Source organism: Leishmania donovani, chromosome 6, assembly GCF_000227135.1.
Source record: "Leishmania donovani BPK282A1 complete genome, chromosome 6".
Taxonomy (NCBI): domain Eukaryota; phylum Euglenozoa; class Kinetoplastea; order Trypanosomatida; family Trypanosomatidae; genus Leishmania; species Leishmania donovani.
Genome location: NC_018233.1, coordinates 282098 through 309372, shown reverse-complemented (window position 1 = coordinate 309372; position 27275 = coordinate 282098). Strand labels below are relative to the sequence as shown.

The window sequence follows — 27275 nt, the reverse complement described above, 5'->3', positions numbered from 1 at the left end:
GAAAAGAGAACAAACGGTTGAATGAGGGATGGCAAGCGCACCGCAGGACGCGAGCAGAACTCCACGGAAGGGCGGCGTGGCGTGGAGTGGCGAGAGGGCGTGCGTGCGCGTGTGTTTGTGCCAAAGAATGCGCGTAGTGCGTCGGCGCGTCGGACCGAATCCTTTTTTTTTTGCTCGCTCGCCTCCTTGTCGAGAGTATAGATGCGTGTGCGAGGAATGGCAGAGGGGCTTGTGTAGCGAAGATGGACGAAGAGCCGGAGAAGACACGATCTCTCGAGGGGAGGGAAGGGAGGGATGCGGACAGCTGTACACAGGGTGAGCACCAACAGCCGAAGAGGATAGTGGAGGGAGGAAGCTAGTGATAATGTGGGGAACCCCCATCAAGGTAGATAGAGGTACAGAAGAAAGCAGAATCTGCCGTTTGTTCAGGAGAGGGAGGGGAGGGAGGAGGAGGAGGAGGATGGCCTTGAGAGACGAAGCGAGGCAAGGCGAAACGATGAATGATGACGACAAGGGAGGATGCACACACACACACACACCGAAAGAGAGAAGGAGGACAGAGACAACCACCACCAACAACCAGCAACGACGGCCAACAGGAATAATGAAGCTGGCGGAAAGAAACGAACTGGGGATGAGGAGGGAAGGCGGAGCGGAGGTGCGCCGTTGATGATGATGGCGAAGTACGAACGCCAGAGGAAGCAGTCAATGCAATGTCGTGGCGGCGGTGGTGGGCAGGAGCAAGCGGGAAAAGATGACGATGGACCCCAACAATGACACTCGGAGACAGAAAGAGAGAAAAAAAAACGAAAAAGATAGACGGCCTCTGATACGTGATGTGTGTGTGTGTGTGTGGGAGGGGGGGGCGCGTGCGCGTATGGGCGTGAGAGTGTACGTTGCTGCTATGGATACAAGTACGTTCTCCCCGCAGGGGAAGGCAAAGAGAGCCCGCGCGCGCGGTGCGTGCGCGGGCGAACAACAGAAGGAGGAGAGGGAGGAAAGGGAAAAGAAAACGAAAAGCAAAAAGATATGCGATGGGATGTATCGAGATGGGGTATGGAAAGCGTGCGTGGATGCCGGGGGCGTACCGGTGAGGGGGGAAGGGAGGAGGGATGTAGGTGTGGGTGGGATGGTGGGGTGGTCTTGAGGAGGGATGGAAGGAAGGGCCCTGTCGGCCTGGCAGCGGTGATGGGCGGTGGTGGTCTGGGTAGTGTTGGTGCAGTGGCGAAAGAATGATGCGAAACAAAAAAAAAGAAGACGCTACGCCGACCCTGTTGGCACACGCACGCAAACGGGCCACACACGATGCGAGAGCGAGACGTGTCTATGAACGTCTCCCTCTCGTATATATACGCTGAGGAAGGAAGTGGGAGAAGAGAATGGAGGAGGACTCCCTGAATGCCGAGAAATAATATAAAAGAGAAGCCACACGGCCAGACCTTCTTGGTGCGTGCTACCTGTGTGCTTGTGAGTGCTTCAGTGCAGCGGTGAGAAGGGGGAGTGTAGTGGGGGTCAAGGCGTGTACGTGCGCTTGTGAGGAAGTCAGTGCGAGCGAGTTCACGCTCGGGGGCGTTGTCAGGAAAAGAAAAGGGACGAGGCGGCAGGCGGAGACTACGCGCATGGGCAGCGCGAGAAGAGGAGGAGATGTGAGAGAGACGGGGGGAGGGTGGCGACACGCAGACACACGCAGGGAGAGTTGTGGGCAAATCCAAGGAAAGGGAAGGAAGAGCGACTGCTGCACACGTAGGCGTCGGTTTAGGTCGGGAGTGTGCAACTACCCATGTGCCAAGATGCACATGCGCCAGCGAGCAAGCCAGCACGCGTACGTGGAGAGAGAAGCGCGGTGATCGTGGGCTGAAGCACAGCAGTACGTCCTGGCACATACGGACGCCCCTGCTGACCGACGTCCGCAGCAACAGACATGTCTATCGCGTCTTTTCCTAGTAAGTTTCGAAACTTCACATGTTTTCAATATCTAGCCGTCCTTCGGATGGTGATGATGATGGTTATGGTGATGCTGAAGCCGTTAGCGGTCCTGTGCTGGTGTCTCCTCCAAGGCTATTCGTTGGTTTTCCGTTGGTTGCCCCAACTCGTGCGCTGCGCTTGCGCCTGACTCTATCCACCCCCTCCCCCGCCGCACGCTCCTGCCCACTCGGGCTCACGCGCACACGCGCAGAGATCGAGCGCCGCCTCTTCCATGTCTGTCTTCATTCTCTAAGCACTGCAATCGCCACCGAGCTGGCCCGACACCTGTCCATGGATGGGCGACGGCACGAGACGTAAGAGAGCGTGCACAGATGTGGCGATCCGCCAGGCACGCACACACAGAGGCTGAACCTCACCTAGCACTCCGCCCTCCCATGCGCTGCGTGCGCGTTCCCCTCAGCTTTCCCCCATGTTGCTCATCCGCCGCACCTGAAGAGACGACTGAAGAAGTTGCGGTGCCGCTGCCGCTGCGGCAGCTTCGTCACCCCCGCAGAGCCGCCACCCTTCGCCGGCTTGGCCTTGGGCGATGACGCCGGCGGCGGTGGCAGCGGCGCGCTCAGCGGTGCCGGGCGAGGATTGACAGCTGCTACAGGTGCAAGGAGCAACTGGCCTGGAGGCGCAACGGCCGCAGTGTCGGTTCCTCCAGAAGGAGCCTGAGAGAACTTCATCGACGACGTCGGCGAATGGGAAACGGCAGGGCCATCAGGGGCTGTTTGCGGAGGCGGCCGCCTTGGAAGCCTTGCCGCCTCCGGCGCGGATGAGGTCGCCGCAGAGTAAGGATGGGAAGACGTGGTAGAGGTGATGGTCAACGAGGGCGGTTGGATTTGCGGCTGCTGTGGTGCTCGTGGCTCTTCATCTCCGTCCGGCTGGTCCGCTTCAACTACCACAGCGGCAGTCGGGGCCGCCCTCAGAGCGTTCCAGGATGAAGGTGCCACAAAATCTGGGAACGCATGTTTCAGGATCCGCACCAACGCCGGAGGTGGAGCAGCGACCGTCTGGCTGATGGCAAAACGCGGACTCGTCGAGCGCAGCCACGCAGCAGCAGCGCTGAGGTCATGTGGGCTGAGCGCTAGCGATGACAACGATGCTGCCGCGTCAGGCGCCGTACGTTTCTGCTGCTGAGAGATCCAGCGCGTGAGGTGGCGCCACACAGAGTCCTCGAGCTCGGCAGCGGTGGCACTGCCTCCTCGATCGCCCCTTCGTCTTCGGCGCTCCTTCTGATGCTGGGACGCCAGCTTCCCCTCTTTCACTGCCACGTCACGTGCTGCCTCGGGGCGCGTGGAGGGCATGGCGTTCGCGCATGGTTGCCATGATGCCTCACATACCTCTCGCGGTGCACCAACGACGCCGCCGCGCGCATCTACGGCGGCGGGGGAAGGGAAGGGCGTCGACGAAGACAAGGATGTGCGCCGCATACTAGTCACCTGTGTCGAGTTGGATGGGGGCGCACCAGCGGCAGCATGGCTTCCACCCGCATTCCCACCAATGACCTCCACCTCGATACGTGCCTCCAGCTCCGGCTTGCCCTTCGCGCGATGCGAGCTCGCGTCCTCCACCGCCGACCGACCCGCCTGTTGTACCGGGATTCTTGCACCCCTCCCAGATATTTCGGTGCTCGTCGGCGCGGCGGCTGCAGCGCGCGAGAAATCGGCCCGCTGCAACGGCGTCGGCGGGTCCGCCCACAGCCGCGTGTGGTCTACAGCCAGCTGCACAGGCAACCTCAGCAGCGTGTCGGAGGATGGCAAAGCCTGTGAGCTGCTGCTGGGGGTAGTGGAAGAGTGCTGCCGTGGCAGGGAGGAAGGTGTGTGGCGCAGCGTGTCAGGCGTAACTGCGAGTGGGGGCGATGAAGATGGCAGCAGCGGCGCCTCGACCTGCTGTGGTGCATCAGACGCGGCCGCCGATGTGCCGCGCGTCTTGTGCGCCACTGCTCTCGCTTCGACAGCCTTGGTGACTCCGGTGGTCGTCTCGCGAGACGGCACCCCTCGCTGCTCGTCAGTGCACGAGTGGGTGTTTGTGCGGTGTCGCTGCCCTGCAGCCGCGTGGAGCACATCGTAGCTGCGCTGGAGCTGGGGTCGCTGCCTTCTCAGGGTGTGTAGCAGCTGCTGTAAGGAGCCGTGCGGAGACGCTGCCTCCTCCGATGATGGTGCGCCATCTGTCTTCGTAGCACCGGTGGCAGCCGTCTGCGCAGCCCCTCGTCGCCACTCATGAGACGAACTGTGCAGAGCACACTGTTGCACAGCGTAGAGGTCTAGCTGCACAGACATCGGCGGTGGCGGCGGCACTGCACGCTGCGGCGGTGCCAAAGCCATCTCCAAGAAAGCAGCGCCAGCAGCCAGGGTCACAGTGGCGGCCGCCGCCGTGGACAGCGGCCATCGCTGCCGTTGCTGCTGCAGCGCTTGCCGAAGCGCCCGGCACGCCCTCTCGCGACGGCAGGCCGACTCCTTGGCGAAGACGCTCGCAGCGCTGAGTCGCGCCGTGTCAGCATCCTCCGCCGCGCGGAGATCTAGCAGATGTGCTCTGGCGGGGCCATCGCTGACGCCCACGGGAGACCCAGATGGGGATGTGCAAGGTGCGGCCGGTGCCGGAGGTGCTGCCATGAACAGGTCAGTGAAAAGGTGCCGCGAGTGTCTTACGCGCCTCGGCAGCGGTGAAGAAGGCAACGGCGTGCGTCTCGTCCCCCAGGCAACACCTTCCTCGGCGGTGGGCACCGACCAGCAGCCATACTCACCACAGGCGTGCAGCAGCAGCACGGTCAGCTCCTCCGTCTGCCGCCGCATCGCGCGGATGGTGCAGAGAAGGGACAGGGCACGCTCCGCCTCTTTCGTGGCAGCCGCCTGCTCCGCTACGCTCATTACCGGCACCGCAGCGATAGGCGGCTGATCCGTCTTTTGCTGGCCGGCGGCGGCCAGCGACGGCGACGCGGCGGCGTTCGAGGTCCGCGGCGCATCACCGGCCCCCGCAGCGGGCGAAAGCGCCTGTCCATCGTGATGTGCCATTGCGGTACTCGTGGGGTGGCCTGATGAGCCCTCCATAGCAACCACGCCGTCTATAGCCATCCCCGGCCGCTTTAACAACGCCGCGTGCACTGCCCGTGAGAGCCGCAGCCCCTGATCAACGTATGCGGCGCGTGCCCGCGCGTTGTCGTGCAGCGCCTGCAGGGAGCGCCGCCTCGCGAGCTCGTACGCAGCGGGGTCAAGCGGGAAGCTGAGAGACGGCGATGAAGATGGCGATGCCTGGGGCGGCTGCGCAGCATGCCCAGTACCGAAGCTGGGTGCGCTCCCACGCGCCTTGGTCGAGATGGTAGCTGAAGGTGTGCCACGCTGCCCCAGCGCATCTACGTCTAAGCGAGGACAGTTCGTCGTGCCAGCAGAACCGCTGCCGCTCTCGAGACACCCGGGTGTGAGTTTCGCGCGCCGCTGGTCGTGGTTGAGCGGTGACGCACCGACGCTGCGCTGATAGCCCTCAAAGTCGCGGAGGAGTTGTTTCGCTTGCTGCACGCTCGCCGCGTACGTCGTGGTGGCCTGTGTGGCCGCCATCAACGTCTGCCACGCGGACGGATATCGCGACGCAGCAGGGGCGGCTGCGGTGGCGGCACTGGTGTTGTCCACACACAAGAACACCCTCGCCGCTCCGTCGCTGCTTGGCGGTGTGGTGCACGACGACGGCCACTCGGTAGGCGGACAACCAGCGATGTGGCCCGGATGAGTCAGCTGCGCAAGCGTTGTTTTCGGCGCCGATGGGTGCAAGGGTGCATCTGATGCGGCTCTGCTCGCGAAGAGGTCGATGCCTATCGGGCATGCGCTGTGACGAGCAGCGGCTACATGGCACGACGGCGAAAGCGTTCTTGATGGCTGTGATGCCTCTTGCGAAGAGCCCACCTCTTGCCCAAGCTCGTGCAGCTGTGCTGGCTTCAGCTGTGGTAGCAGACGCTCTCGTGCCAGCGGCTCATGTCGATGGTGCAGCCCAAGCATTATTTTGTGTGTGTGTGTGTGTGTGCGTCTCTCGCGTTGCAGAGTGAAGGAGCAAAGAAGGGGGCGATCCAGATAAAGAGAGCGAGAGTCAGCACAGGTGCGCCGGTTCGCACGAGGCCAGCTGGATGCGCTGATAGCCCCGATCCACCCACACCCACACACAAACACTTGATCTATGTACGTGTAGAACGCCTACCCTCGCTGGTGTGAGAGAAGGAGGGGGGAGGAGGTACGAGAAGGCGCCTGTTGTGTGGATGAGGGGGGAAGGGGCTCCATCGTCATTGTCTAGCCGGTTAAAGGGCGATGCCACCAAACGTCTTGGCGTCGCCCGGTAGGTGGACGATGCGCCGTGGTTCAAGGCGTTGAACCTTGTGTCATCGACTCGTCCCTTTTTTCTTTTTTTTTCGCGCGAGCAGCGGCAGACGACGCGCCACAGCAGGTGCCGTGCCGCGGCGCATCCGGTGCACGTCGGTTCGGTTCAGCGGCCTGGCTCGTTGGAGAGGAAGCGGGCGCACCATTCGCTCTGCGCACTGTGTCCATTAGCATGAGTCCGCGATGACGCTCGCCATCACGGACTCGCGTCTCAAGGCGGCCCGAGCGCGCCGCGGCCTTCGCACACGGCGTGCCGCGCACGGCAGTCCCTTTGGCTGTCCGCCCTGCTCCGGGGGGTTCGCGGACGCGAGCGCCATAGCAGCGTCTTGTGCCATGGTGCAGACGTCGCATTGGTGGTGAGGGGCAGCCCCGTAAGGCGGTGGTCGTTTTTGTCGGAGCAGGAAGGCAACGGCTGAGGCTGCGGTGCGACCCGCGTGCGAGCAGTGCGGCAATCTCAGTTCGCACCGCTCCCAAGACGGTGCGGCCGTCGTGAGCCGGCAAAGCCCCCGCTCGCCAGCTTCCTGTACGCCGCCGAGGAGACGTCGATGAGCTTCCACACGTTGCCTTCGGTGTGTTGGAGCTCCGAGTTCGGGGCTCGTGAAAAGCGATGCACGGCTCGGGCCCCATGACCGCCATCAGCTCGCTCCGAGGCAAGAGGAGGAGGGGGGAGGGGGGCTCCGCCCCCGTCTCTCCCCTGGTCGAGAGAACGAGACAGTGCCGACGCCACGCATCAGCCGCACTGGACGAGGTCGTACTCCATGCAGTCGTAGTAGACGCCGAGGATGGCTGACAAGGCGCTCAGCGCGGTGCACACGTGCCAGATGTTGTGACTGTTGCCGATATAGTCGAGAGTGGAGGCAGAGACGACGTAGGTGACCATCAGCTTCGGGATGCAGAGCCGGTCCCACAAGGTAGGCGTGGTGGCGGGCGGCGAAGACGTGGATAACACAGAGGTCGCCTGCGCTGCCAGCTCGGTTGCGACGCCGCCAGGAGAGGCACGAAGCGGGCGCGCAGAGCCACGCGACGACGACGAAGCCATCGGTGCACCTCGTGCATCCATCTCTGCCACAGCAGCATCCCTTCTTAGCTCATCGACGCACCGCGCGGCCGCCTCTGCCGCCGCCACACGCCGCGTGTGACGCGCTGCTCGTCTTGTCCAGTGAAACACGACCACCTCAGGAAAGCGAGCGGCGTTGATGAGGCCGCCGAGGCATAGCCACACGTAGGAGGCGTTGTGGTAGTGCGTGGCTTGCGTGAACCCGCCCATGGCTGCGCGACTCTTGGGATAGACCAGCGCCAGGTACACATAAAGATGCAGGAGGCAGTAGGCGCCGACGACGGTGGAGCGCTGGAGTGCGCTGAGGGGTACCAGATCGATGCTGGTGTTTGCCGCCACCGCTGGCGCGGCAGCCGTCGGCGCGTCACCGAGTTGAACGGAGTATAGATGTCGATGCTGCTGCACCCAGGCTAGTAGAAGGTGCTGGCGCGAGTGGTGCTCTGGCGGTGGCAACGGGCGCGATTGACTATCACGGTCACGCCCGCCACGCTGCACCGGTAGCGGGCATGGCGGCGCAGAGGGGAGTGGACGGCCCATCAAGAACTCCAGCACGGCAGCGATGACGGCAGCTGCAACCCACTGCACCAGGTGCAGCGCCAGCGCACACACATCTGCCACCACGCCCCACATCGGCACCAAAACAACAACGTAGATGCACAGCAGCGTCGCAGCCACCATGAGTGCCGCCGTCCATGCCTGAACGTATTCACCGGCGCACGGCATCCCACATGTAAAGTACGCGTAGGCGCTGCCAGAGATGGCGCAGACGACGCCCATGACATCGCACTGCAGGAGCTGCTGATAGCCGCGGCGGGAGCGGCAGCATGGCATGAAGGCGTGATACAGCACCGACATCACAAACGTCAGCAGGAAGCCGAGCACCAGTGGTGTGAGGGAGAGGGAGAGACGGGCGGCGACGCTCATGGGCGGCGGTGGCAGCGCGCTGTCGATGCCTGACACGATCCATGCCGGCGACGATGGCGCTGCCGAGTCTCCCGAGAGAGAGGCAAAGAAGCGAAATGAGGGCGAAGATGTTGCGGCACCAGCAGCGGCGTCGCTCAGCACATGCCGTGGGAAGGCAGTCTCATCACCGGAAGGCGCGCACCCCTGCGTGCCGTCGTTGTCAGTGCCCGCCGCAGTTGCGCCGGATGCAGCTGCGAGCCCGTGCAACCCACGTAGCCACGACGGCACTTCGGCTGCTTCGCTGCGGTGCCCACGAAACGGCGCACCCGCTGCGTGTTCGCCGAAATATGCGCCGCCGCCGCCGCCCTGCCCGCCGGCAGAAGCCGCGGCGGTGTACAGCCCATAGCCCCCGCCTACTCCGTCGTAGATGTCCGACGCCCCACCACCGCTGCTCATTGCCGTCACCCGCGGCGGCCATAGAAGCAGCAGCGCCATCAGCACCGCCATGGCCAGGTGGGACACAATGTTGAATGTTTCGTTATGGAAGTAAAGCACGATCGAGCCGAGGGCCTCGCGCTTGCGCAAGAAGCGATGTCGGAAGCCGCGGCGGATGTACGGATTGAAGCGTAGCCACGCGTCCACCTCGTGGATCGAGACAGTGCCACGGCGCCAGCTGGTGACCTCGCGGCACACACGCGACCACAACGACCCAGCAGAGGACAGAACAGCTGGAGAAGGCCCATCAGACGACCATGAAGAGCCTCCACGGCCTCGCTGCATCGCCACGGCTGGCGCAACAGGAGCACCGTCATCGCCGCTACGCGGTGCGCCTGGCCGGCTGGGGAGGCCGGCGCGTCTCGTGTGTTTTCGGTCCATCGGTAGCGGTGGACGGTGGCTGCTGGAGTCGCACACCTCCCGCTGCAAGCAGGCAGAGAGAGAGAGATGGCGAGACACACGCTGACTGCATGAGGTGCACGCAGAAGGGAGGGAAGGAGAAGAGGGCGAGAAGAGGGCGAAGACGTTGAGGGAGGTCACCAGGTGTGCTCGCGCGGTGCGCCACACCGCACATTTGGCCTTTCCCTCTTTGCCTCATGCACACGTGAGGGGGAAGAGGAAGAGGGGGAGGGGGTGGAGCATCAAGTGGGCGGAAGCATCACTCGGAGAGACGCAGCACATGTAGTCGGAGCGCATGTGCACGCGCGCCAATCAACGTTCTTGTTTTCCGTTTCCCCTGTTTGCCTTCGAAGAGCGTGCGCCGGCAGCGGCGAAGCACGCGAAGGGGGTGATGCGGCACGGCAAGAAGGACGGCGAAGCGAGCGTGCCCCTTCGAAGGGCGTAGAGGGTGAGCCGCGCACGCTAATACTACACGTGACCCATGCCATCATGCTGTGAACGGTGGTCACGTCGGCGTTCGTCCTCGCACACGCAAACGCCGCTGTCTGTTACGAGTAAACTTTTATGCCGTCGGCGAGGAGAGAAAAAAAAAAGGAGAACGGGCACGCTGCCGCTCCGTTACGGTCTATGGTGCTCTTCTATGAGGAGGCGACAGCCGCCGGGCACACGCGCGAGCGCCACGGCCGATCGCAAAGCAAAAAAAAAGACCCGACAAAACCGCTCCGGGCATCGGGAGAGGCATCACACGGTGCGGCACTGTGCCCGAGTCACGCGCAGCGCCTCTTGATGCGCGCGGGCGAAGCGCCGATGCACAGGCAAGTCCTCCAGTCCTTCGTGGATCCCGCTCGGCACAGTGTGCCACGCGGCCACGCCGGTGCCTGATCCCGTCGATGAAGCAGCGTGAGCCTTCAGAGCGCGATCAGCACAGCCTTGGGTGTCTCCACGCATGCCCAACGTGTCACCGGGCCCCGTTTCTGCCGTCGCGTTGGCGTAGGCGTACGCAGCGGAGGCGGCGGCGTCACCAGCGCCACGAGCTGCTGCAGGCACGCCCGAGCGATCGACGAGCGTCACGGTAGGCATGCGCAACGCGTGGATAAGCTGCAGGCGAAGCTGCTTCGCGTGCTCGAGGGTGTCGGCGTGTTCGGCTTCAACAATGGACAACTTCGATCGCACCTTGACGAGCTCGTCCTCGAGTGCTTTCACTTGAGAGTGCGCCGCCGCCTCCGCAGCTTGGCAGCGTTGCCGCTCAAAGGCTTCGCCGAGCTCGCGCCGCGCCACGGACGCCTCCTCATTCAGCTCTTGCCGCACAAGCCGCTCACGTAGCTCCAGCGCGAGTAAATCGGACGCGAAGGAGGCTCGGTGACGTACTGCCGCGCACTCTTGCTGCCAGTGGAGCAGTTCCGCTTGATAGCGCAGCAGCTGACGCCGGCGAGGCTCTTCCATAACGTGTAGGAGCCGGTCGCGAGACTCGGCCTCGTCCTGCATCACGGCATCGCGTCGCTCGGCTTCGATGGAGAAAAGCAGCTGCGCCATCCATGACGCGGCCTCTGTGCGCACGATTGTCAACAACTCGAGGGTTCCGTCCGAGTGCTGTGTCCCGACGGTGCGCTGTGGTGGCACGGGCGACGGAGCAGCTTGCGGGGTGGAAGCAGCCGCTTCTGCGATGAGAGCACTGTCCATCGGGGAGGTGGCACGGTCGACACGGGCAGCAGCGCGCCGTACCGCTTCCGCTTCTTCTTGCCGAGTAGCATGCTGCTGCATCTGGAGATCACTCAGCTCCTGCATGCGCTGTCGAAACTCGTCAAGGTACACCCGCAGCTGCGATTCCACTACATCGAAGCGCGCCTGCTGTTGCACGGCCGCGCGGGCCTCAAAGCTGGCCAGCTCGCCCTGCAGCAGTGGCCGTGTCACCTCGGCGACGTGAGCAGCAGCGATGCTCTTCAGCGCCGCCGCCTCTTGCTCCGCGTGGAGGCGGCGCTGCTCCTCTGATAGAGTAGCCGTCGCCGCAGCTGCGGCGACGGTGTCTGTCTGCGTGCTGCCCGTGCAACGATCCAGCCCTCTTACCGCTGCAACGGCAGCGTCGTGCGCACCACGGCGCTCACCGCCTGCGTCACTGGCGAGTGCGGCGGCGCTCTGCATGTATACCATTCGTCGATCAGCCCGCTCGCGCTGCGCCATCGTCACGGCGTCGCTCGCGCTGCCGCGCTTGGTAGAAGCGGAGGAAGATGGAGTAGAAAGGCGTAAGAGCGGGGGCACCCCCGCGCACCGTCTATCCTCGCGCACGGCTTCGCTGAACGGGTCCTCTTGGTGAGCAAAGAATGCGGCAGCACCGGCCTGGTGCACCGCACGTGTGCGTGCGGCGTCTTTGCAGAGACTACACAGCGAAGCGTCTTCGCCACTCCCGCTGTCGCCCTCGGAACTGCCCTGACTCGACAGCTTGAGTGAAAACTCACCGTCGCCGCGCTGAGCTCGGCGCCACTCAAAGGAAGGATGGCCGCAATCACAGCGGTGCTGACGGCAGGAGCTGCAGAGGTCGTCGCCGTCCTCTTCACTGCTCCGCTGCAGCGGTGTCGTGCCTGTCTCCGAGGAGGCGTCACTGCAGCGTGTCATGTCCTGTGCAGCTCTCTCTCTGCAGTCCGTGCACGCGTCAAGTCGCTCATCGGCGCTGGCCGCGCGTGGCCAACTTGCAGGGCGCACACGCCACGCCGGTCTCGCTCTTCCGTGAGCATCAACCGAAACGCCAAAGACGTCGTCGTCTGATGCGTCGCTTCGGCACGCGCAATTCGATGGGCACCCGCACGACGACGTCGAAAACGATGGTGACACAACAGCGGCGCTGGCGCCGACGGCACCCGGCGCTGTTGGACGCCTACGGTCGCACTTCTCAACCTGAGCGGCATCTCGCCGCCGCAGGTCAACCAAGCACGTCGTATCATCGCTCGACCTCACTGATGTAGTGTGTTCGGGTGAAACCGGGCGTCGCCCGGTCATCGTGGAGCTGGTCGTGGTGAACTGGTACGTGCCGTCGCTAGACCTGCCGCTGTCTTCATCGTGGTGCGGTAGAGCAGAGCTCTCGCACGGCCACGACGCTGGCACGCTGGCATCGCTCGGGGCAGAAGATGAGTCGTCGATGTCACCGCCACCGCCACGACTCGTCGCTGTTGCGCTGGTGCCATCAGCCGGCACACTTCGGTGCTGCGGATGCTCGCGTTCACGTTGCAGCTGCGGCGGCGCCTGCACAAACGCGTTCGGCGAGAGGACCGCAGCGGCCGCAGTGAAGGATGGCTTGTGGGACGGCAACGGCTGCTGCTGCTCCTGCGCCGGCAAGGGGGCGGCGACACGCGGGGCAGGGACGGCGTTGTCCGCGGGCACCTGGGGCAGCGGAGGACCCTCTCGAGGTCGCTGCAGGAGAGACATAAAATGGGCATTCCCCTGCAGCACCCTCTGCTGCTGCTGCTGCTGCGGATGCTGCGGAGATGCTGGCCGCTCGAGTGGTGGCCCCCACCGACTCGACGAGCTCGAGGATGAGGCAGAAAGCATCATGGCGGAGCGCGAGGATGGCTTGGGTAGCGAGAGAGAGAGTGCGTATGTGTGTGTGTGCGAGTGAGTGGGGATAGGAGGTCGCACCGAGAACCAGCGGGGAGAAAGATGGGGGCGCGTAGAGACACCGAGCGGCGCACGCACGAGGCACATGCTCGCATACGTGCAAGCGCGTACGGGCATAGCGCCGTCACACTCGTGGTTGCGCGTGAGAGAGGGGAGAGAGCGACTCACGCAGGCATGGCTGCGCGCACAGAAAGTGTTCGGGCAGCGAGAGAACTCGCACGCCTCACAGATGCCGGGGAAGGAGGGTGGGAGTAGCTCGCAGAACGCCGCACGCGCGCGCGCGTGAAGAGAGGCATGGCCATCGCGAGACGAGAATACAGGTGTACACATCGTTCGGAAGCGCCACGAACAAGCCCGTTCACGCAAGTACCAACGCGGACGGTGTGAGAAAAGAGAGCGAGAAGGGCGGAACGAGAACACACAGACGCCCCTCTTTTATACCTCCCTATCCCCCTCCCTCTCCCTCTCTCCTCATCTCCCTCACTGCGTCGGCGTCGGCGTCGGCCCTCGCTCACATTCTCTCAGCGCCTCGTCATCGAGTTGCGTTAGCTTGTTATGTATCAATGGACAAGCCCCCCTCCAGCATGAGCGGCAGGGAGGCACCAACAAGAAACAAGATAACGTTCTAACTCGAAAGTGCCGCCGCTTCGCTGCGTTTCGCGTCTTGCTCGTCCTACGCAGACATAACCGACTTGTGATGCGAGGGGACGGGGTGGAAGAAGGGAGAGGGAGGAAGAGGTCCTGCAGCAGCCGCAGAAGAGTACAGAACACACACGCACACGCACACGCACACACATATGCCAGCTCGGTGACTCACGCTCACTCGTATATGTATGTATTTGTGTTTACGCGTATATGTGCGCCTGCACGTGTGAGCGTGCAACACAACAGCGGCGCGGACGCGTGAGGATGGCGAGGAAGAAAGAGGAAGAAGAGGAGGTCGGGACAACGAACACTTAACAGGCAGCAGAAACAAATGAAGGAACAGACAAGAGTCGGAGAGGTTGATCAGGGTACTCCGCAAACAGCAGGTGGCTCGCCACAAGCCTCAATGCATCGAGCAGCGTCCTGCGTCTCATGCCAAGATGCCCTGCGCTGGCACGGATCGGCCGGCAGACGTCTGCTGCGCTATCAAGGCGCAATGGCGGACGGTGAAGCGAGTGAAAAATCGGGGAAAGCAGCGGAAGGAGGAGTCTTCTACTGCAGCCTCACTTCGTTCCTTCCTTCTCAGAGGCGTCTTCGATGACGTGGGGTGGGGGCGGGGGGAGGGGGGAGGCCACCCGCACACACACGCACACGCCTCTCAGTGCGTGATGTCTTAGGGTCCAGCACCCCCCCCCCGCTTCCGCCCTATCCCTACCCAAGGCACAAACACTTCTGGCGGTGGCAAGGTCGAGAGCCCACGACGTGGGGGAGGTCAGCGCGATGTATCGCTGCGGATGTCAGCGGTCACGACCTGGATAGTGCGGCGTCGGAGCGACCTGCGCGGGGGGCATGTGGGCAGGGTTCGAGGCAGAGGCCGTGCTAAGGTGACTGGGCTGGCGCACTTCTACAGCGCGTGTGTGTCTAGGGCTGCTCCGCACCACGCGATCGGACACCTGTGACAGGCCCGGTGGGGTCGAGTGAAACTGAACTCATGCTCTGTAAAAGAGTTGACAAGTTGCTATATGTGTATACATAACTTCTTTTAAGCCTTTGCCGCCGTTGATGCGTGTGAACTCGTCCTTCTCCGCAGTCTTGACGCCGGCACACACACACACGCGCACATGGCACACACGCACAGGCGTCTGGAGCGAGAGCGAGACGCGCCCAAACGGCTGCACCGATGCGCTCACAGCGCGCTCCCTCCCTTGCTCTCAACACCCCCTCCTCCTCTCTCCCTGCTTGTTCCAGTCGGCGTGCTGGTGTGAGCGGATTGAATGGTAGGGCGAGGCCGAAAAGAGGAGATTGCTTGGGTGCGTGCGTGCGTGCGTGTGCGTGTGCGTGTGTGTGTGTGTGTGTGTGTGTGTGTGTGTATCCGTGCGGCTGTTTCAACGACTTGAGCAGCCGCGCACACAGGCACTGGGAGGTGAAACAAGAAAGAGAAGCGGCGCTGATACAATCGCCGCCGCTGCACGAGGAACAAGCGTGAGCGCGATCACGCGCAAAGGCCTGCTACAGGCATCTGACACACCCACGCACACACACCTCACAGCCGCGCCGTCGCAATCTTCGGCACATCGTTGAGGTCCACGTTACCCCCTGAAAGCACAATGCAGATGCGGCGGTAGTTGCTCAGCTCCTGGGGGCAGGCCAGCACCGCCGCCACGGCGATGGCAGCATTCGTGTCCACGACGAGTTTGCAACGTTCGTACACATAGCGGAAGGCGTAGCACATCTCCTCCTTCGACACGTGCACGACGCCGTCGACGTAGCGGTCAATGTAACTGTTCGCAAGGTCCGTCAGCTCCGTTCGGATGCCGTGCTTGTTGCCCTTGGGGCGCTTCTCATCGCCCTTGAGCTTGCGTGCCTCGATGACCTCGCCGCGCTTGAAAACCGTGTAGTGATCCGGCGGCACAGCCAGCTCGGCCGCAAAGACGCCGACATGCGGCTTCATGCCCTTCACGGCGATCGCCGCCCCCGCTAGCAGTGCGCCACCGCCGACCGGGATAACAACGCAGTCCACCGAGCAGTCTGTCTGGAGCATAATCTCGATGCCGGTCGTGCCGTGGCCAGCGATGATGGCCTCGTCGCTGTAGGGGTTCACGAGCATGCACTGGTTGCGCTTCTTGCCAGCCACCTTGTTGAACTCCGCGTGGAGCCGCGCCTCCATCTCGACACGGCTCTTCAGGTCCGGCTTGCAGTAGTAGAAGTTGCCGTGGTAGAGGCGAATGCTGCGCGTGATGAGGGCGTTTGTGTCCTCCGGCACGACGACGTGCGCCGTGCTCTGGAAGTTGCTCGCCGCGCACGCCAGCGCTGCACCGCCGTTGCCGCTGCTGTGGGTAACAAAATTGTTGATGCCCAGATCTTCCTCCTTGGCGCGTATCACGCGGTACGTCATGCCGCGGACGTGGTAGCTGCCGGTGCGCTGCAGGTTCTCGCACTTGAGCAGGACACTCTCGTGCCGCGTCTTGCCATGCAGGGCGTTGCTCTCGATGATCGGCGTCTCATAAACGTAGCCGTCCAGCGCCTTGCGCGCCGCCATGATGTCGCTAAAGGTCGGCATACTGTCTCCTCGAGGCCCTTCCGCGTGAAGAGCTGGGTAGAGTGCGGGGTACGTCTAACCGTTGGGGAAAAGGGCTGCAGATGGTCGAGTGCGTGCGAGCGAATCGCTGGTGACGCACGGTTATTCTGCTTACGGGCCCACAACACGACGAGCGAAAGCAGTGGGAAGCAAGCAGCGCCCTTCAAGACGACCACAGGCACGCCAAGAGTGCGATCCACGCGTAGCAGCAGCAGCAGCAGGTTTGCGCGGCCGACTGCAGAGACACACACATCCACGCGAGCGCTCACGAGATTAGAGACGGCGCGAGTGAGCGAGCGAGACGCACGTGTGCTGGCGAGGGAAAAACACAGAGGCGGCGGCGGCGGAAAGAAGGTGGAAAGGCAGCAAGCCCGCGCGTCTCTGTGGCTGTGCGTGGGTGTATATATAAGGCTTTAGAGAAAAGGCGTTGCGCAGACCTCCTCAGGATTCGTTGATCCTGTCTCGGCTACACCTGAGAGGAGGGCGGAGAGGTTGAGGGGTCTAGGCAAGACGTGTCGGATGCCGTGGAGGGGTGGGGGGAGGTCGTGAAGGAATGGGCGTTCGGCAGCTAAAACTGAAAAGGAAAACAGAGAGAAGGCAGAGTGGCGCTGATCGCGCGGAGAGAGAGAGAGCAAGAGAGAGAGGGAGGGGGGGGGGGCAGTCGAAGAATGTGGCTTCACCTGCTGCGTGCGTGGCGGCGATGGTGTGCGGCGCGAGTTCAACAGAGGAAGAGGAGGAGAAGTGTGTGCGAGAGCGACAGACAGACGTCATGAAAGCGCGCACATTGTTTATGGCACGTCGAAAGCAAAGGGCAGGAGGGGTTGTTGCACATCAGCAGGAAGGCGTGCGAGAGCGAGAGAAGGTGTCGGCGCGTGCGAGTGCCCACGCCCATCATCTTCCATTCTCCTGCCTCCCTCTCGCAGCTCTACACCCTGCTGTCGGTGCAGCAGAGGTGCATCGGTGCCACTCACCGCCCGCGTGTCTCAATCTTGTCTATGTCGTTGGATTCGACGTTGGTGTTGTTCCTGTTGTCTTTCTTAGTCTCTTCTACGTTGAGGAAACCTCGTCGGCTGGGCTGTCCACCTTCCCTTGCCGCATGGCACGCGTGTGCCCTGCGCAGACAAGGCCAAGCGGCGTTGCCGCGCTGATCTCGCCCCCCCCCTCACCTGCATCGCTGCCACCACGCCCACGTCAGCTTACAGATCCTCCATGACTGCGGTGGCCTGCCGGCGCGCCGCTTCGACGCGCATGGTGTCGATGGCGTCCTCCAGCGCCGCTTTCCATGTCATCAGCTGCGCCACATCGCTGTCGTGGCCGAAGCTGCCGCGGCTTTGGCCGTCACGGAGCAGCGACGCCATGAGCGCTTCCTGGCTTGGGTGGTGAGTGGCGCTGGCGGAGCCGCTGCCTTTGTTCGCGCAGAGCACGTTGCGCAGTGCGGCAATGCCGGTGTCACTGGGGCGCAGGGAGCAGAGGGGATATCCGCGAGAAAGCGCCGTCGCTGAGGACACAGACAGCATCTCGTTACCATCACGCTCCTCGTCGGCGTACGCCTGCTCCATTCTCACGTCTGCGCCTTTCTTGGCCTCCTGCTGCACTTCTGAGGTGCACCCAAACGCTGGCTCCGCCTTGAGCGCGGCGGCGCCAGTGGCATCCGAAGGGAAGGCTCCGACCGCGCTCGCCCGAGTCAGTGCTGCGTGGGTTCCTTCGTGGAGGTTGCACCAGACGGCTGCACCAATGTCGTCGGCGCGCGGCAAAACGACGTGGAAGAAGACGTCGTGTGCCGTCACCACGGAGGCACCGGCGGCGAGGCGCAAGAGTGCACTCGCCATGTCGTACTCCAGCGCAGTCAGCCACGTCCCGGTGGTGGTCGGATTTGGGATGAGGGATGGAATGGCCACTCGGCCGGGCAGTCGGTTCGCCACTCCATCGCAGCCCTCCCCCTCCGCCTTACACCCTCCCGCTGCCTCGCCGTCACGCTGCGGCTGCGGCTGCGGCTCTTCAGCGTCGTCGGCAGTGGTGACCCAGGCACAAGGCGCCGCCGGCGAGCCAAACAGCGCCGCCCGCCGTGCCCCGAGTGCTTGCGACAACCAGCCCTCCATCTCTGCGCTCGTCGCGATGCTCGCGAGGTAGGCAGCGGTGTAGGATGTGTCACGCTCGATGCCGTTGCCGTAGTCGAGGACGTGCGGCCAGCAAGAGATGCCGCCCGGGTGGCCGAGCGCCTGCGCCTCGCTGTTGGACAGCGGCGGCAGCGCGTGGAACGACTGCGATGGCGAGTCACCGCACATCAAGGAGAGCTGACGCCGCAACGTGGCGCGCAGGTGGCCCTCGAGACTGCTCGACGCTGCCATCAGGTGGTGCAGCTTCGCCTCGGCACTCGCGGTGTCAGGCTTCTTCGGTGATGCTTCGCCACCCTTTCGCTGCGTCGTCTGCCGCCGGCGGCTGGCCTGACTGCGTCCCCGCCCTGCCACGGCAGCGAAAGGCTCCAGCGGGATGACGAGCTCGTCATACTGCTCCGTGACGACGGGCTCCGCCACCATCGTGTAGCCCAGCAGCTCTGGGTGCACTCCCTGCGTGCGCGGGTCTCGAGCTGGCGGAATAGCGGCTGCGTAGCGAGGACGGTGACTAAATCGCAGCAGGTGCTGCAGCACCACCACGTTGCCGCCGTGGCCGACGTGCACCTCTGTGAAGGTGCGGTGCACGCCGCCGCCACCTGCAGCGCCGGGAGCGCCTGCGTTGGCAGGGCTGCGGGGCGTACCGCTGCGCGCTCGCGAAGCACCAAAGCCGCGGGGGCGCCGGCCGGTGCCGCGACCGACAGTCGGCACCGGCAGCGGTGGCGGTCGCGCGTGCGGCGAAGACGCGTCCGCCACGCCAGCGGCGATGCCCGCGAGCGGCTGCCCATCAGCGATGCAACCGCTGCTGGTGTGTGCGGTGTTCGACCCACCCATCCTCGCCTCGTGCTGCTGCGAGGACAGGCTTGCGTGATGCTGAGGCGCTGGCGCCGGACTGGGAGTGACGCTTCCGCTGCGGGAAGAGGAAAACGACCCGTCACCGCTCATCTCGGACTTGGTCGGGAACGAGAGTGCGTGGGCGCTGTCCGTGGGACTACCACCACAGATGGACACCTCGCTGCCGCTGCGGCCGCGTGCGCCGTCGCTACCACCGCCACCATCCGCGTCGCTGTCACTCGATGATGATGACGGCTGCGAGGAGGCTGAGGAAGACGTCGCATCGCATGTCACCAAGTGCACCGGCAGGTATGGGCCACGGTAGTAGGTCGCACGCGCCCCGCTGTTCGAGTTGATGTCGAGCAAGCTGTCGTAGTGACACTCGTGGCGCAGCTCATGCAGCGACAGCGCCGGGGTGGGCGGTACAGTGCCCGACGTGCTCGGCGGCGGCGTCGTCAGTGCATTCCACAAGTGTCTCGGGCCACGCACGCCGCCAGTGACGTACGTCGAGACGGGGTCGTGCGGCTTCGTGCCACGACCGTCGCACGTCTGCATTGCAGTGCGGCCGTTGAAGCCGCAGTAGTACTCGAGGAGCTGCCCCTGTGCCCGCCGGGAGGCGCTGGTGTGCACCGGCACCTTCAGGTACACGTGCATAGACACAATGAACTCGCCCCACCCCACCTCCGTCAGCTCAAATGGAGCCGAGGAGACGGTGCGCACACACGGCACGAAGCTCTCGTCCAGTACGAACACCACCTTGTCAATGAAGTCCGACAGGTAGTCATCCGGCGATGCGGTCGAGGCGCTAAAGACGGAGGCCTGCGAATCGCCCATCGCGCCGAGGGCGGCAGCAGCAGCAGCAGCGCCCCCGCCACCACCACGGTCAGCAGCCGCGCTGCTGTCGCCGAGGCTGGCGCGCGAGTTGTTCGACCGAGCAGGTGGTGTCGAGGACGGCGACGAGGGGAATGCCCTGAGCTGCTGCACGTGCGATGACGACGGCGGCCGCACATTCGCGCCGGCGACCTCCTCCGGATGGCCGTTCCACAAGCCGCGCACGTACACCGTCCACTGGTGGCTCTTGTCCTTGCTCTCCGGGTTGACGAGCTGCACGCAGCCGCCGACGACCACGGGAACAATCAGCGTCTGGTTCGGATAGCAGTACACGCGGCTGCTGCCGCATTCCGCACCGGGCCCAGCGGCCGCCACCGATGTCGTGTGTGGTGCAGCGCCACATCGATGATGGCGGCGATGGCGCGACCCCGCGCCGCTTTCCTCGTCGTCCGCTTCCGCCTTTACGGCACTGAGCCGATCAGTGCTGGGCGTCGCCGCGTTGGCGTCCGCCGGCGCTGCGAGAGAAGCGGGTGTCGACGCCAGCAGCGGCAGCGGGTGCTGATACACGCGCAGTCCAGGCATCAACAGCGGGCTGTAGGGGTGGCTAAGCAACATTGACGGCGTGCGGTGCTGCTCGGCACGCCACGAGGACACGATCCGCTGCGCCTGCATGTAAAGCTGGCTTGCACTCGTCGTGTGTGAGGGGTCCACCATCGTGGGGGACACGCTCGCAGTGGATGAAGCGCCTTGGCGCTCTGTAGTGCTGCTGAGGCAAGAAGACAGCGTGGCCCACGCCTCGCTGAAAATCGTCCGCACGCCACGACCACCAAGCTGCACGTCGTTGGCAGGCGACGATGACGCCGCGGAGGGCAAGCTGTGCTGCTGGTAGCGGTCTCCGCCGTTCCAAACGTAGCGCGGCCTCATCGGCCTCGCCGAAGGGTCCTCCAACGGTGCTGCAGCGGCGGTGCTGTGCGCCTGATGCGCGCGTGTCCCCGCGGTGCCCCCGCCCGCTCCGCTACCGCCGTAGGTGCCCATGGTGGCTGGCACCGCAGCGTGTAAAGCGGATGATGGGTAGAAAGCGTTATACGTAAGGCGCACACGGCGGCGCTGCTGGCGTAGCGGCTGCTCCTGCTGCTGCTGCTCGAGGGCGGCAATGGTACGAGCGCCAGGAGCAGACGTCGCACTGGCCGCATTCGTGGCCGCACCGCTCGCCAATGCGGTGAGGGCGCCTGGGGAAAGCGGAGTGGCGCATCCGCCGCCCGTGCCATCGACAGCGGTCACGATCACAGCGGGCACAGTAAATAGCGGGGTCGCCGCCGCCGCGGTGGTGGTGGTGCTGCTGTTTCCAGACGACTGTGAGGGGGGTGACGGCGACCGACTGCGCTTAGTGACCGCGTCACCGCTACCCCTCCGCCATCCACCTCGTCGGTCGCTGCCGCTAAGAGTGCCGGTAACGTCGTCAACTGACGCGACGGTGACGGCAGAGCTGCGGCCCTTGAGTTTGTAACTGGCGCTTGCGCGTTGTTGCCCCTTCAGCTCCTCTGACTCCGCGTCAGCGCGACGGCGTCGCCCACCCCGGCGTGGCTTCACCTCCTCCGTTGCCGCCTCAGCTAGCGCCTCCTTGACGCTCCGCCGCGTCCGTCGCGGCGGCTTCTCACCAGCGGCAGTGCTCATGGTGCCGCTCGATGCGGCCGCAGCGTCAGCAGCAGCAGCAGCGGCGGTCGCAAACGCCAGCTGCTGACTCTTTGGTGGTCGCCCGCGCTTGCGCTTGATGGGTAACCCGTCAGGGGTGAAGAGCAGCGGCGATCCCGAGACACTGCGCCTGCGAGTGCGCCGCGCAGCCGTGGCGCTCGCCGCTGTCGGCGTCGGGGGCGCCGAGGAGCCTCGCGAAGACGCGGCTGACGTCCGACCCGCGACTCGCCCACTGCCGCTGCGACCACGTCCACGCCCACGGCCGGCACTTGAGGTCGCTCCGCCGCGGTCGCCCCGTGAGCGCGTCGTGGTGGTGCTTGTGCTCGCTGTGGCCAGTGAGGAGTCGGCGTTGTCGCTGTCCTCCTCTTCGGCGCTGTCCTCGTCGTCGGAGCTGTAGCCCTCCGACGTACCGTCGGGCTCATCGCTGGCGCTCTCGTCTTCCTCTGCCGTGGCACCGTCGCTGGCGATGCCTCTGAAAGCACCGCCGGACTCCGCCTCTTCGCCGTCATCTCCGTCCTCGGCGTCAACACCATTTTCGCCATCCTCCTCGTCATCGACCGCTATCTGAGCCTTCGCAGCAGCGGCCGCGCCGCCACGTCCCCGCCCGCCGCATCGCCCACGCCCGCGCCCCCTGCCCCGGCCGCGCCCACGGCCAGGTGCCGACGCTGACAACACCGAGCGGCCAGAACCGCCGCCACGGCCCGCGCTACCGCCACCACCGCTGCCGGCAGTCGCGGTGTGCGTCACCACCAGCTGTGGCGGGACGGAGACCGCCAGAGCGCTCAGGTCGACCCTGTTGCCCGCCGTGTCGGTGCAGGCAAACCCCTTCGCCAACTCCCGCGGTGAAAGCGTCTTTGTTGACATGGTTGACAATGAGGCTGCGACGGCAGTCGAGAGAAGGTCCGCCACGGTCGCGTGTGCCGCCGCCTGCAGGGAGACCTGCGAGACGCGGCCGTCCACGTGCAGCTCAACACTCTTCGAGCTGCCGCCACCCCCGTGCGGGAGAGGGTGGTACATGGCTGGTGGTGGTCTCCTACTGGAACTGCTCGCGTGCCTCTACGCGTGTGCGCGCTGATGAGCAGCAGGACAGAGCTCACCTGAAGGCAGGCCGCTGTCGTGCTCACGAAGAGGTGGAGCAGCTGGAGGAGCGGCGGCGGCTGAGCTCAGCCCTCGGTCGCCGTGCGCTTGGCGGGTAACGGAAAAACGCACCCGCACGCGGGCAGAGCGAGAGAAGGACGCCGAGGGGTGCGTGCGTGTGTTCCGGCCGCGCGCCAGTGATCCCGTGTCAGGGGGTCCAGCCTCCACTTCTCTGCTCGTCCCCGCCTTGGGCTCCGTTTCCGCGTCCCCTCCGCTGACTCGCTCTTTACGCTGCGCTGAGGGAGAGGTGGTCACGATGGAGGGGTGGCAACGGCACGCGCGTGAATGCTTGTTGCCGAGGATCACGCATGCGTGTGTGTGTGTGTGTGTGTGTGTTTGTGTGTGTTTGTGTGTGTTTGTGTGTGTTGGGGGGCAGGGGGAGGTTTTGCGGCAGAGGTTGGGCAAGACATACAGACCGAGCGAGAGAGGGGGAGAAGGGAGAGGGTGGCAGCAGCAACAGCGGGGGCGGAAGGGCAATGACGTGTTGTGCAATGCCATCGTCGTCGTCGTGGTGACGTGCAGCACAGGCTAAGAGGCAGCTGAAGACACATACATAGGAGGAGGAGGAGGATAGCAGGGCCGAACTTCAACGCAACTGCTGTCACTGAAGGAATGGAAAGGGAGGGGTTCCGATCGCCCGCTAAGGTGGTGGTGGTGACGCATCCGTGCAGTGCGTTTACTCAAGGTCGGTGCCGCGTCATAGGAAGGAGAGCGACGCGCACACGCAGATGCGCGCAGCATGACGGCAAGAGTGCTGTCTCTGTTTTATGTGGAAATAAAATGGCGCAACTATACATGTGCGCATGGCCATGCTCTCCTCCGCTCTCTGTTGCCTCTTCCTACAGATCATGAGGCCGCGCGCGCACTCCTTGCAGCTGCGCCATCTTTCTCTTCGTTTCCAAGGCCTCGCTGCTTGCTGCTACTGCTGCTGCTCGCGAGCGCTTGGCACGCTATGTTCGCTCTTCGCCTTCTCTTCGCCATCGACGGAGCGCACATCACATGCACGGGCGCAGAGAGACAGACAGAGAGCGTGCGTGCGATACAGCTGATGAGCAGCATCATGATCAGCGCCGGTCCGGTGGCGCTGCCGTAGTGCAAGAGGAACACCGTGCAAGAGCGAGGAGATGCATGCGCATGCGCATCCGCGTCTACCTGGCTCTGTCTGTGGACACGTGTGTGTGCGTGTGTGTCACGACGCTTCGAGGGCGACAACGGGGGAGAGCGAAATGTGAAGAGTGGTGAAGAGGTGCGATGATGACGTCAATGGCAGCCGCGGCGGCGACGGCGCACACAGACCCCTCAGCGAGCGAGAAACGCATGGGCGTACTTGAGCAGGTCCGCCCTGCTGTCGTGGGGCAACGCGGTAGTGATGACTTCAAGCGTAAAGGTAGCATCCCCGGCGGGCGACGAGGCAGATGCATGGAGTTGGGGGGGGGTTAGCTGCGGCGGCCCAACTTGGCGGCTAGTGCGCCTCCAGCCGACTCTTCCAGCGCTGTGAGCGCGATGGCGACACGCACGTTGTCCTGAGCCTCGGCTGAGCAGCCCAGTCGATATGCCAGTGTCCCCCCCCCCCCAGCGCCTGCAGCGACGCGTTACGCGGCAGGCAGAAGAGTGCCATCGTGTACGCCTCCGTTCCCCTAAAGCGCAATTTTGGAAGTTCAGGGCACAGGTGGGCCAGAGAGCTGAAGCACTCACGGAGGTGGACGTAACGATGGTGAAATAGATTCATTCTCTCCTCTTCTCCCACATCACCAGCGCCAGCAGATGCAGCCGCACGCTTGCGCCTCACAGCCCTAGTGCCCGAGCTTTTCGGCGGGGCAGATGCGGTGATGGGAGCGGCGGTCGTGGTGGCTGCGGCGGGGCTGCACGTGCCCTGCACGGGCGTTGCCGCCGCACGCGCCTACCATGCGCTGTATACGCGTTCCGGCAGTGTCGTCGGCACCACCTCGTCCTCGCAGACGTCACTCGTGAGCACTAGGATGGCCGGATGCAGCTTCGGCAGCGCCTTGAGGAAGACACGGTCGAGAGCGAGCGGAGCACGGGCGGCCAGCATCGACGCTCAAGCTGCTGCGGACGGTGCTGATAACATCAACGCCGCGGCGAGTAGGTCAATGGCCGGAGTCGCAGCGGCCCCCGCAGGCACACCACAGCCGTCTTCCGGCATGCTGCCGGACGGCGCTGTCGCATAAGCGGGGGCTGGCTCCTCGCCAAAGAGCAGGTAAGGCAGCCGCGCACCTGAAACAGGGCACCGCGTTGCAGTGCGGCTGGAACGGCGGCGCGCATGTGGAGCCCGGAGAGGCCGCACAGAGATGCAGAGGACGCCGAGAAAGGCGACCACGGCTCGGCAGGTGAGGAGGTGGCCGGGAGGGTGTCGAAAACCTCGTAGCAGCACCGCAGCAGCGCGGATGCATCGGCCAGCAGTACGCGCGCCGCCGCGAGGTCCTCCCTCCACGAGATGGCGAAAAGCTGCTGGGGGAGAGTAGCAGGTCGCAAGCGTGCAGACGCACGCAGTAGCGTTGCTGAGTGCGGCACCTTTTACGCGGTTATGCGCTCCCTGACAGGCGCCGCCGAACCAAGAGTTCTGCCCAGTCAGCTCTGTCGTGGTCTTTACTGCATTGGCGTGCTTGCCCGGTGCTCTGCTCGGGGGCAGACGACAACGCGGCCGCCACCGGCACGGAGGCTTCGACAGACGTGTCGGTTTTTGATGCGTCTGATGCAGTGCAAGGACGGTCGGCAGCTACAGCGCCGGAGCCCCCCCCCGTCCCCGTTAGCCGGCGCCGCGGCCGCCCCCTCCGAGTCTGTTGCGATCGCTGTTTGGAACTCGCGCAAGGCGGATAGCCCCTCGTCCGTGGCATCGCTGAAGATTTGAACGCATAAACATGCGCTCCTCCGTCTCCGCCGGGTAGCCTTGCGTGACGGCATGGATGTCTATGCCGCCACCGGCGCAGCCCAGCCTGAAGCGCCGCGTCTACCCGGCAGGGGGTGGAGGAAGCAGCCGCTGCAGCCACGCACGATGGACACGCCTGGCACGTGCCGCAGCGATGCTGTCTCACCAGCGTTGTCAGACTTTGCAGCGCGAGCTGCTGCCGCGCGAAGCGGGTGCATGTGCAGCATGTATGCGCCCCGGATCGAGTCGAAGACATCAACGCTGAGCTCGACCGAGGCCGTCTCGTGCGCGTACTGGGTGAAGGCCTCTAGAGCACGATGCAGTTCGCCGTCGCTGCTGTCGGCGTCGTCCTTGGCGGCGTCAGTGACAGCACTGACCATAGCCATAGCACCAACGAGCGCCTTCGGCACATGTTCCGTGAGGCCGTAGTGGTTTAGGTGGGTGGTGAACTGCTTAACCAGGTCCTGAAGTGGGAGGAGTGGCATCCAGAGGTGCCTCGTCCGCGTTGCGCCATCCACTGCCGTGGCACTGCCGCGGCTGGCGGCCCCCGTCTCTGTGAGCATTGTTGGAGATAGCGTGGTCAGCACCGTGTCCGCGGCCCTGCCATCGCCGCCACCGCTGTCGGTATTCCCGCCTCTGCCCTCGCCCTCATCATTGGCGGCTTCTGAAGTCACGGTGCACCGTGGCTGCACGCGCAGTAGACCGTCCTCGCATGCTCACAACGGCGGGCCTCGGAGCAGCCACACAAGGCCGTCAGCGGTCGTTTCAGTGGCGGTGGTGGGTGGTGGTGGCTTCGCGGTGGCGGGCATCAGCGTGAGCAAGAGCAGCAACAAAGAAAATGACGATCGTAGAAGGGGAGGCGCATGCACGCACAGCCAGGATATCGTGAGAAAACAAGGGCAAGGGGCAGGCGCTGCACGACTCTTTGGGCCCCGTGCCGGGTGTTTTGCGTGCGTGAGTTGTGTCTGCCAGGTGGAGCCATCGATATGGGACGTGAGACGAAAAAAAAAGCGAAGAAACGATCGAAGAAAAGAGGCGTGAGATGACGACAGAGATTCCAGAGTAGCTGAAGAGCAAGCACGTGCGTCAGCACATGAGGGAGAGTGGTGCAGCACGGTGGGGGAGAAGTAGCAGTCGCCGTGATGCACGAGATCGACATAGAGCGAGAGCAAGGCACTGATCAACACCTCTGCGGGCGTCTGTTTATGTGTGTGTGTGTGTCCTCGCCACCTTGGCGGTGTCGTCGGTGCCCACTTGCAGATCCCGACCCGTTGCACTCTCGCGTCTTCTCTTCTCAGCCATGTCCCTCATGATTGAGGAGCGCCGCGCTGTCGCTGAAGCCCTCCTGCACACACACATGCACACGCACCGCCAGTGACGAAGGTTGACGCTCAACAGCGGCTCTTTCATTGCCTGCGCGGGCACGCGCACGCGAAACATCCAACGCCGTTGCGTCGTTGCTGCTGCCGGCCGGCACGCACACCAGCACAGCGCCCGCTAGAGGCGCTGTGCGTTTGATAAGCCGTTTTCTGCGTGTGGTCTGCTGTTCCTTCATAGGTTAGGGAGGGCGTGTGGGGGCACCCTAAAACGGTTCAGCACGCTGTACGTATGCGCGCGTGATAAACATTTCTTGTTGGCCGACTCGTGAGCAGGCGGTCCCAACGCAAAACGGTCAGAGGGCAGGCAGGCAGGCACGCGCACCAAAAAAAAAAAAACAGCGTGCAGAGGGGCATGCATCAACGCTGGCCTTGGCGTGCTGGTGCGTCTGCCT

The 27275-nt window shown here is 64.1% G+C and overlaps 6 protein-coding genes across 6 annotated transcripts; all 6 read right to left on the bottom strand.

Annotated features, from left to right (window-relative positions):
• Positions 1–2402: 2402 nt before the first annotated feature.
• LDBPK_060790 (hypothetical protein, conserved) lies at positions 2403–5957 on the bottom strand (the record flags this gene model as incomplete). The annotated part of the gene is made up of 1 exon (XM_003858337.1): positions 2403–5957. One exon carries the CDS (start codon positions 5955–5957, stop codon positions 2403–2405), a length of 3555 nt encoding a protein of 1184 aa, XP_003858385.1.
• Positions 5958–7059: 1102 nt separating this feature from the next.
• LDBPK_060780 (hypothetical protein, conserved) lies at positions 7060–9165 on the bottom strand (the record flags this gene model as incomplete). The annotated part of the gene is made up of 1 exon (XM_003858336.1): positions 7060–9165. The coding sequence occupies one exon, from the start codon at positions 9163–9165 to the stop codon at positions 7060–7062; it is 2106 nt and encodes a 701-aa protein (XP_003858384.1).
• Positions 9166–9924: 759 nt separating this feature from the next.
• On the bottom strand, positions 9925–12726 carry LDBPK_060770 (hypothetical protein, conserved; the record flags this gene model as incomplete). Its single annotated transcript, XM_003858335.1, has 1 exon — positions 9925–12726. One exon carries the CDS (start codon positions 12724–12726, stop codon positions 9925–9927), a length of 2802 nt encoding a protein of 933 aa, XP_003858383.1.
• A 2251-nt stretch (positions 12727–14977) lies between these two features.
• LDBPK_060760 (threonine ammonia-lyase) lies at positions 14978–15994 on the bottom strand (the record flags this gene model as incomplete). Its single annotated transcript, XM_003858334.1, has 1 exon — positions 14978–15994. The coding sequence occupies one exon, from the start codon at positions 15992–15994 to the stop codon at positions 14978–14980; it is 1017 nt and encodes a 338-aa protein (XP_003858382.1).
• A 1214-nt stretch (positions 15995–17208) lies between these two features.
• LDBPK_060750 (hypothetical protein, conserved) lies at positions 17209–22497 on the bottom strand (the record flags this gene model as incomplete). The annotated part of the gene is made up of 1 exon (XM_003858333.1): positions 17209–22497. One exon carries the CDS (start codon positions 22495–22497, stop codon positions 17209–17211), a length of 5289 nt encoding a protein of 1762 aa, XP_003858381.1.
• Positions 22498–25545: 3048 nt separating this feature from the next.
• Positions 25546–26067, bottom strand: LDBPK_060740 (hypothetical protein, unknown function; the record flags this gene model as incomplete). Its single annotated transcript, XM_003858332.1, has 1 exon — positions 25546–26067. One exon carries the CDS (start codon positions 26065–26067, stop codon positions 25546–25548), a length of 522 nt encoding a protein of 173 aa, XP_003858380.1.
• Between the last annotated feature and the right edge of the window lie 1208 nt (positions 26068–27275).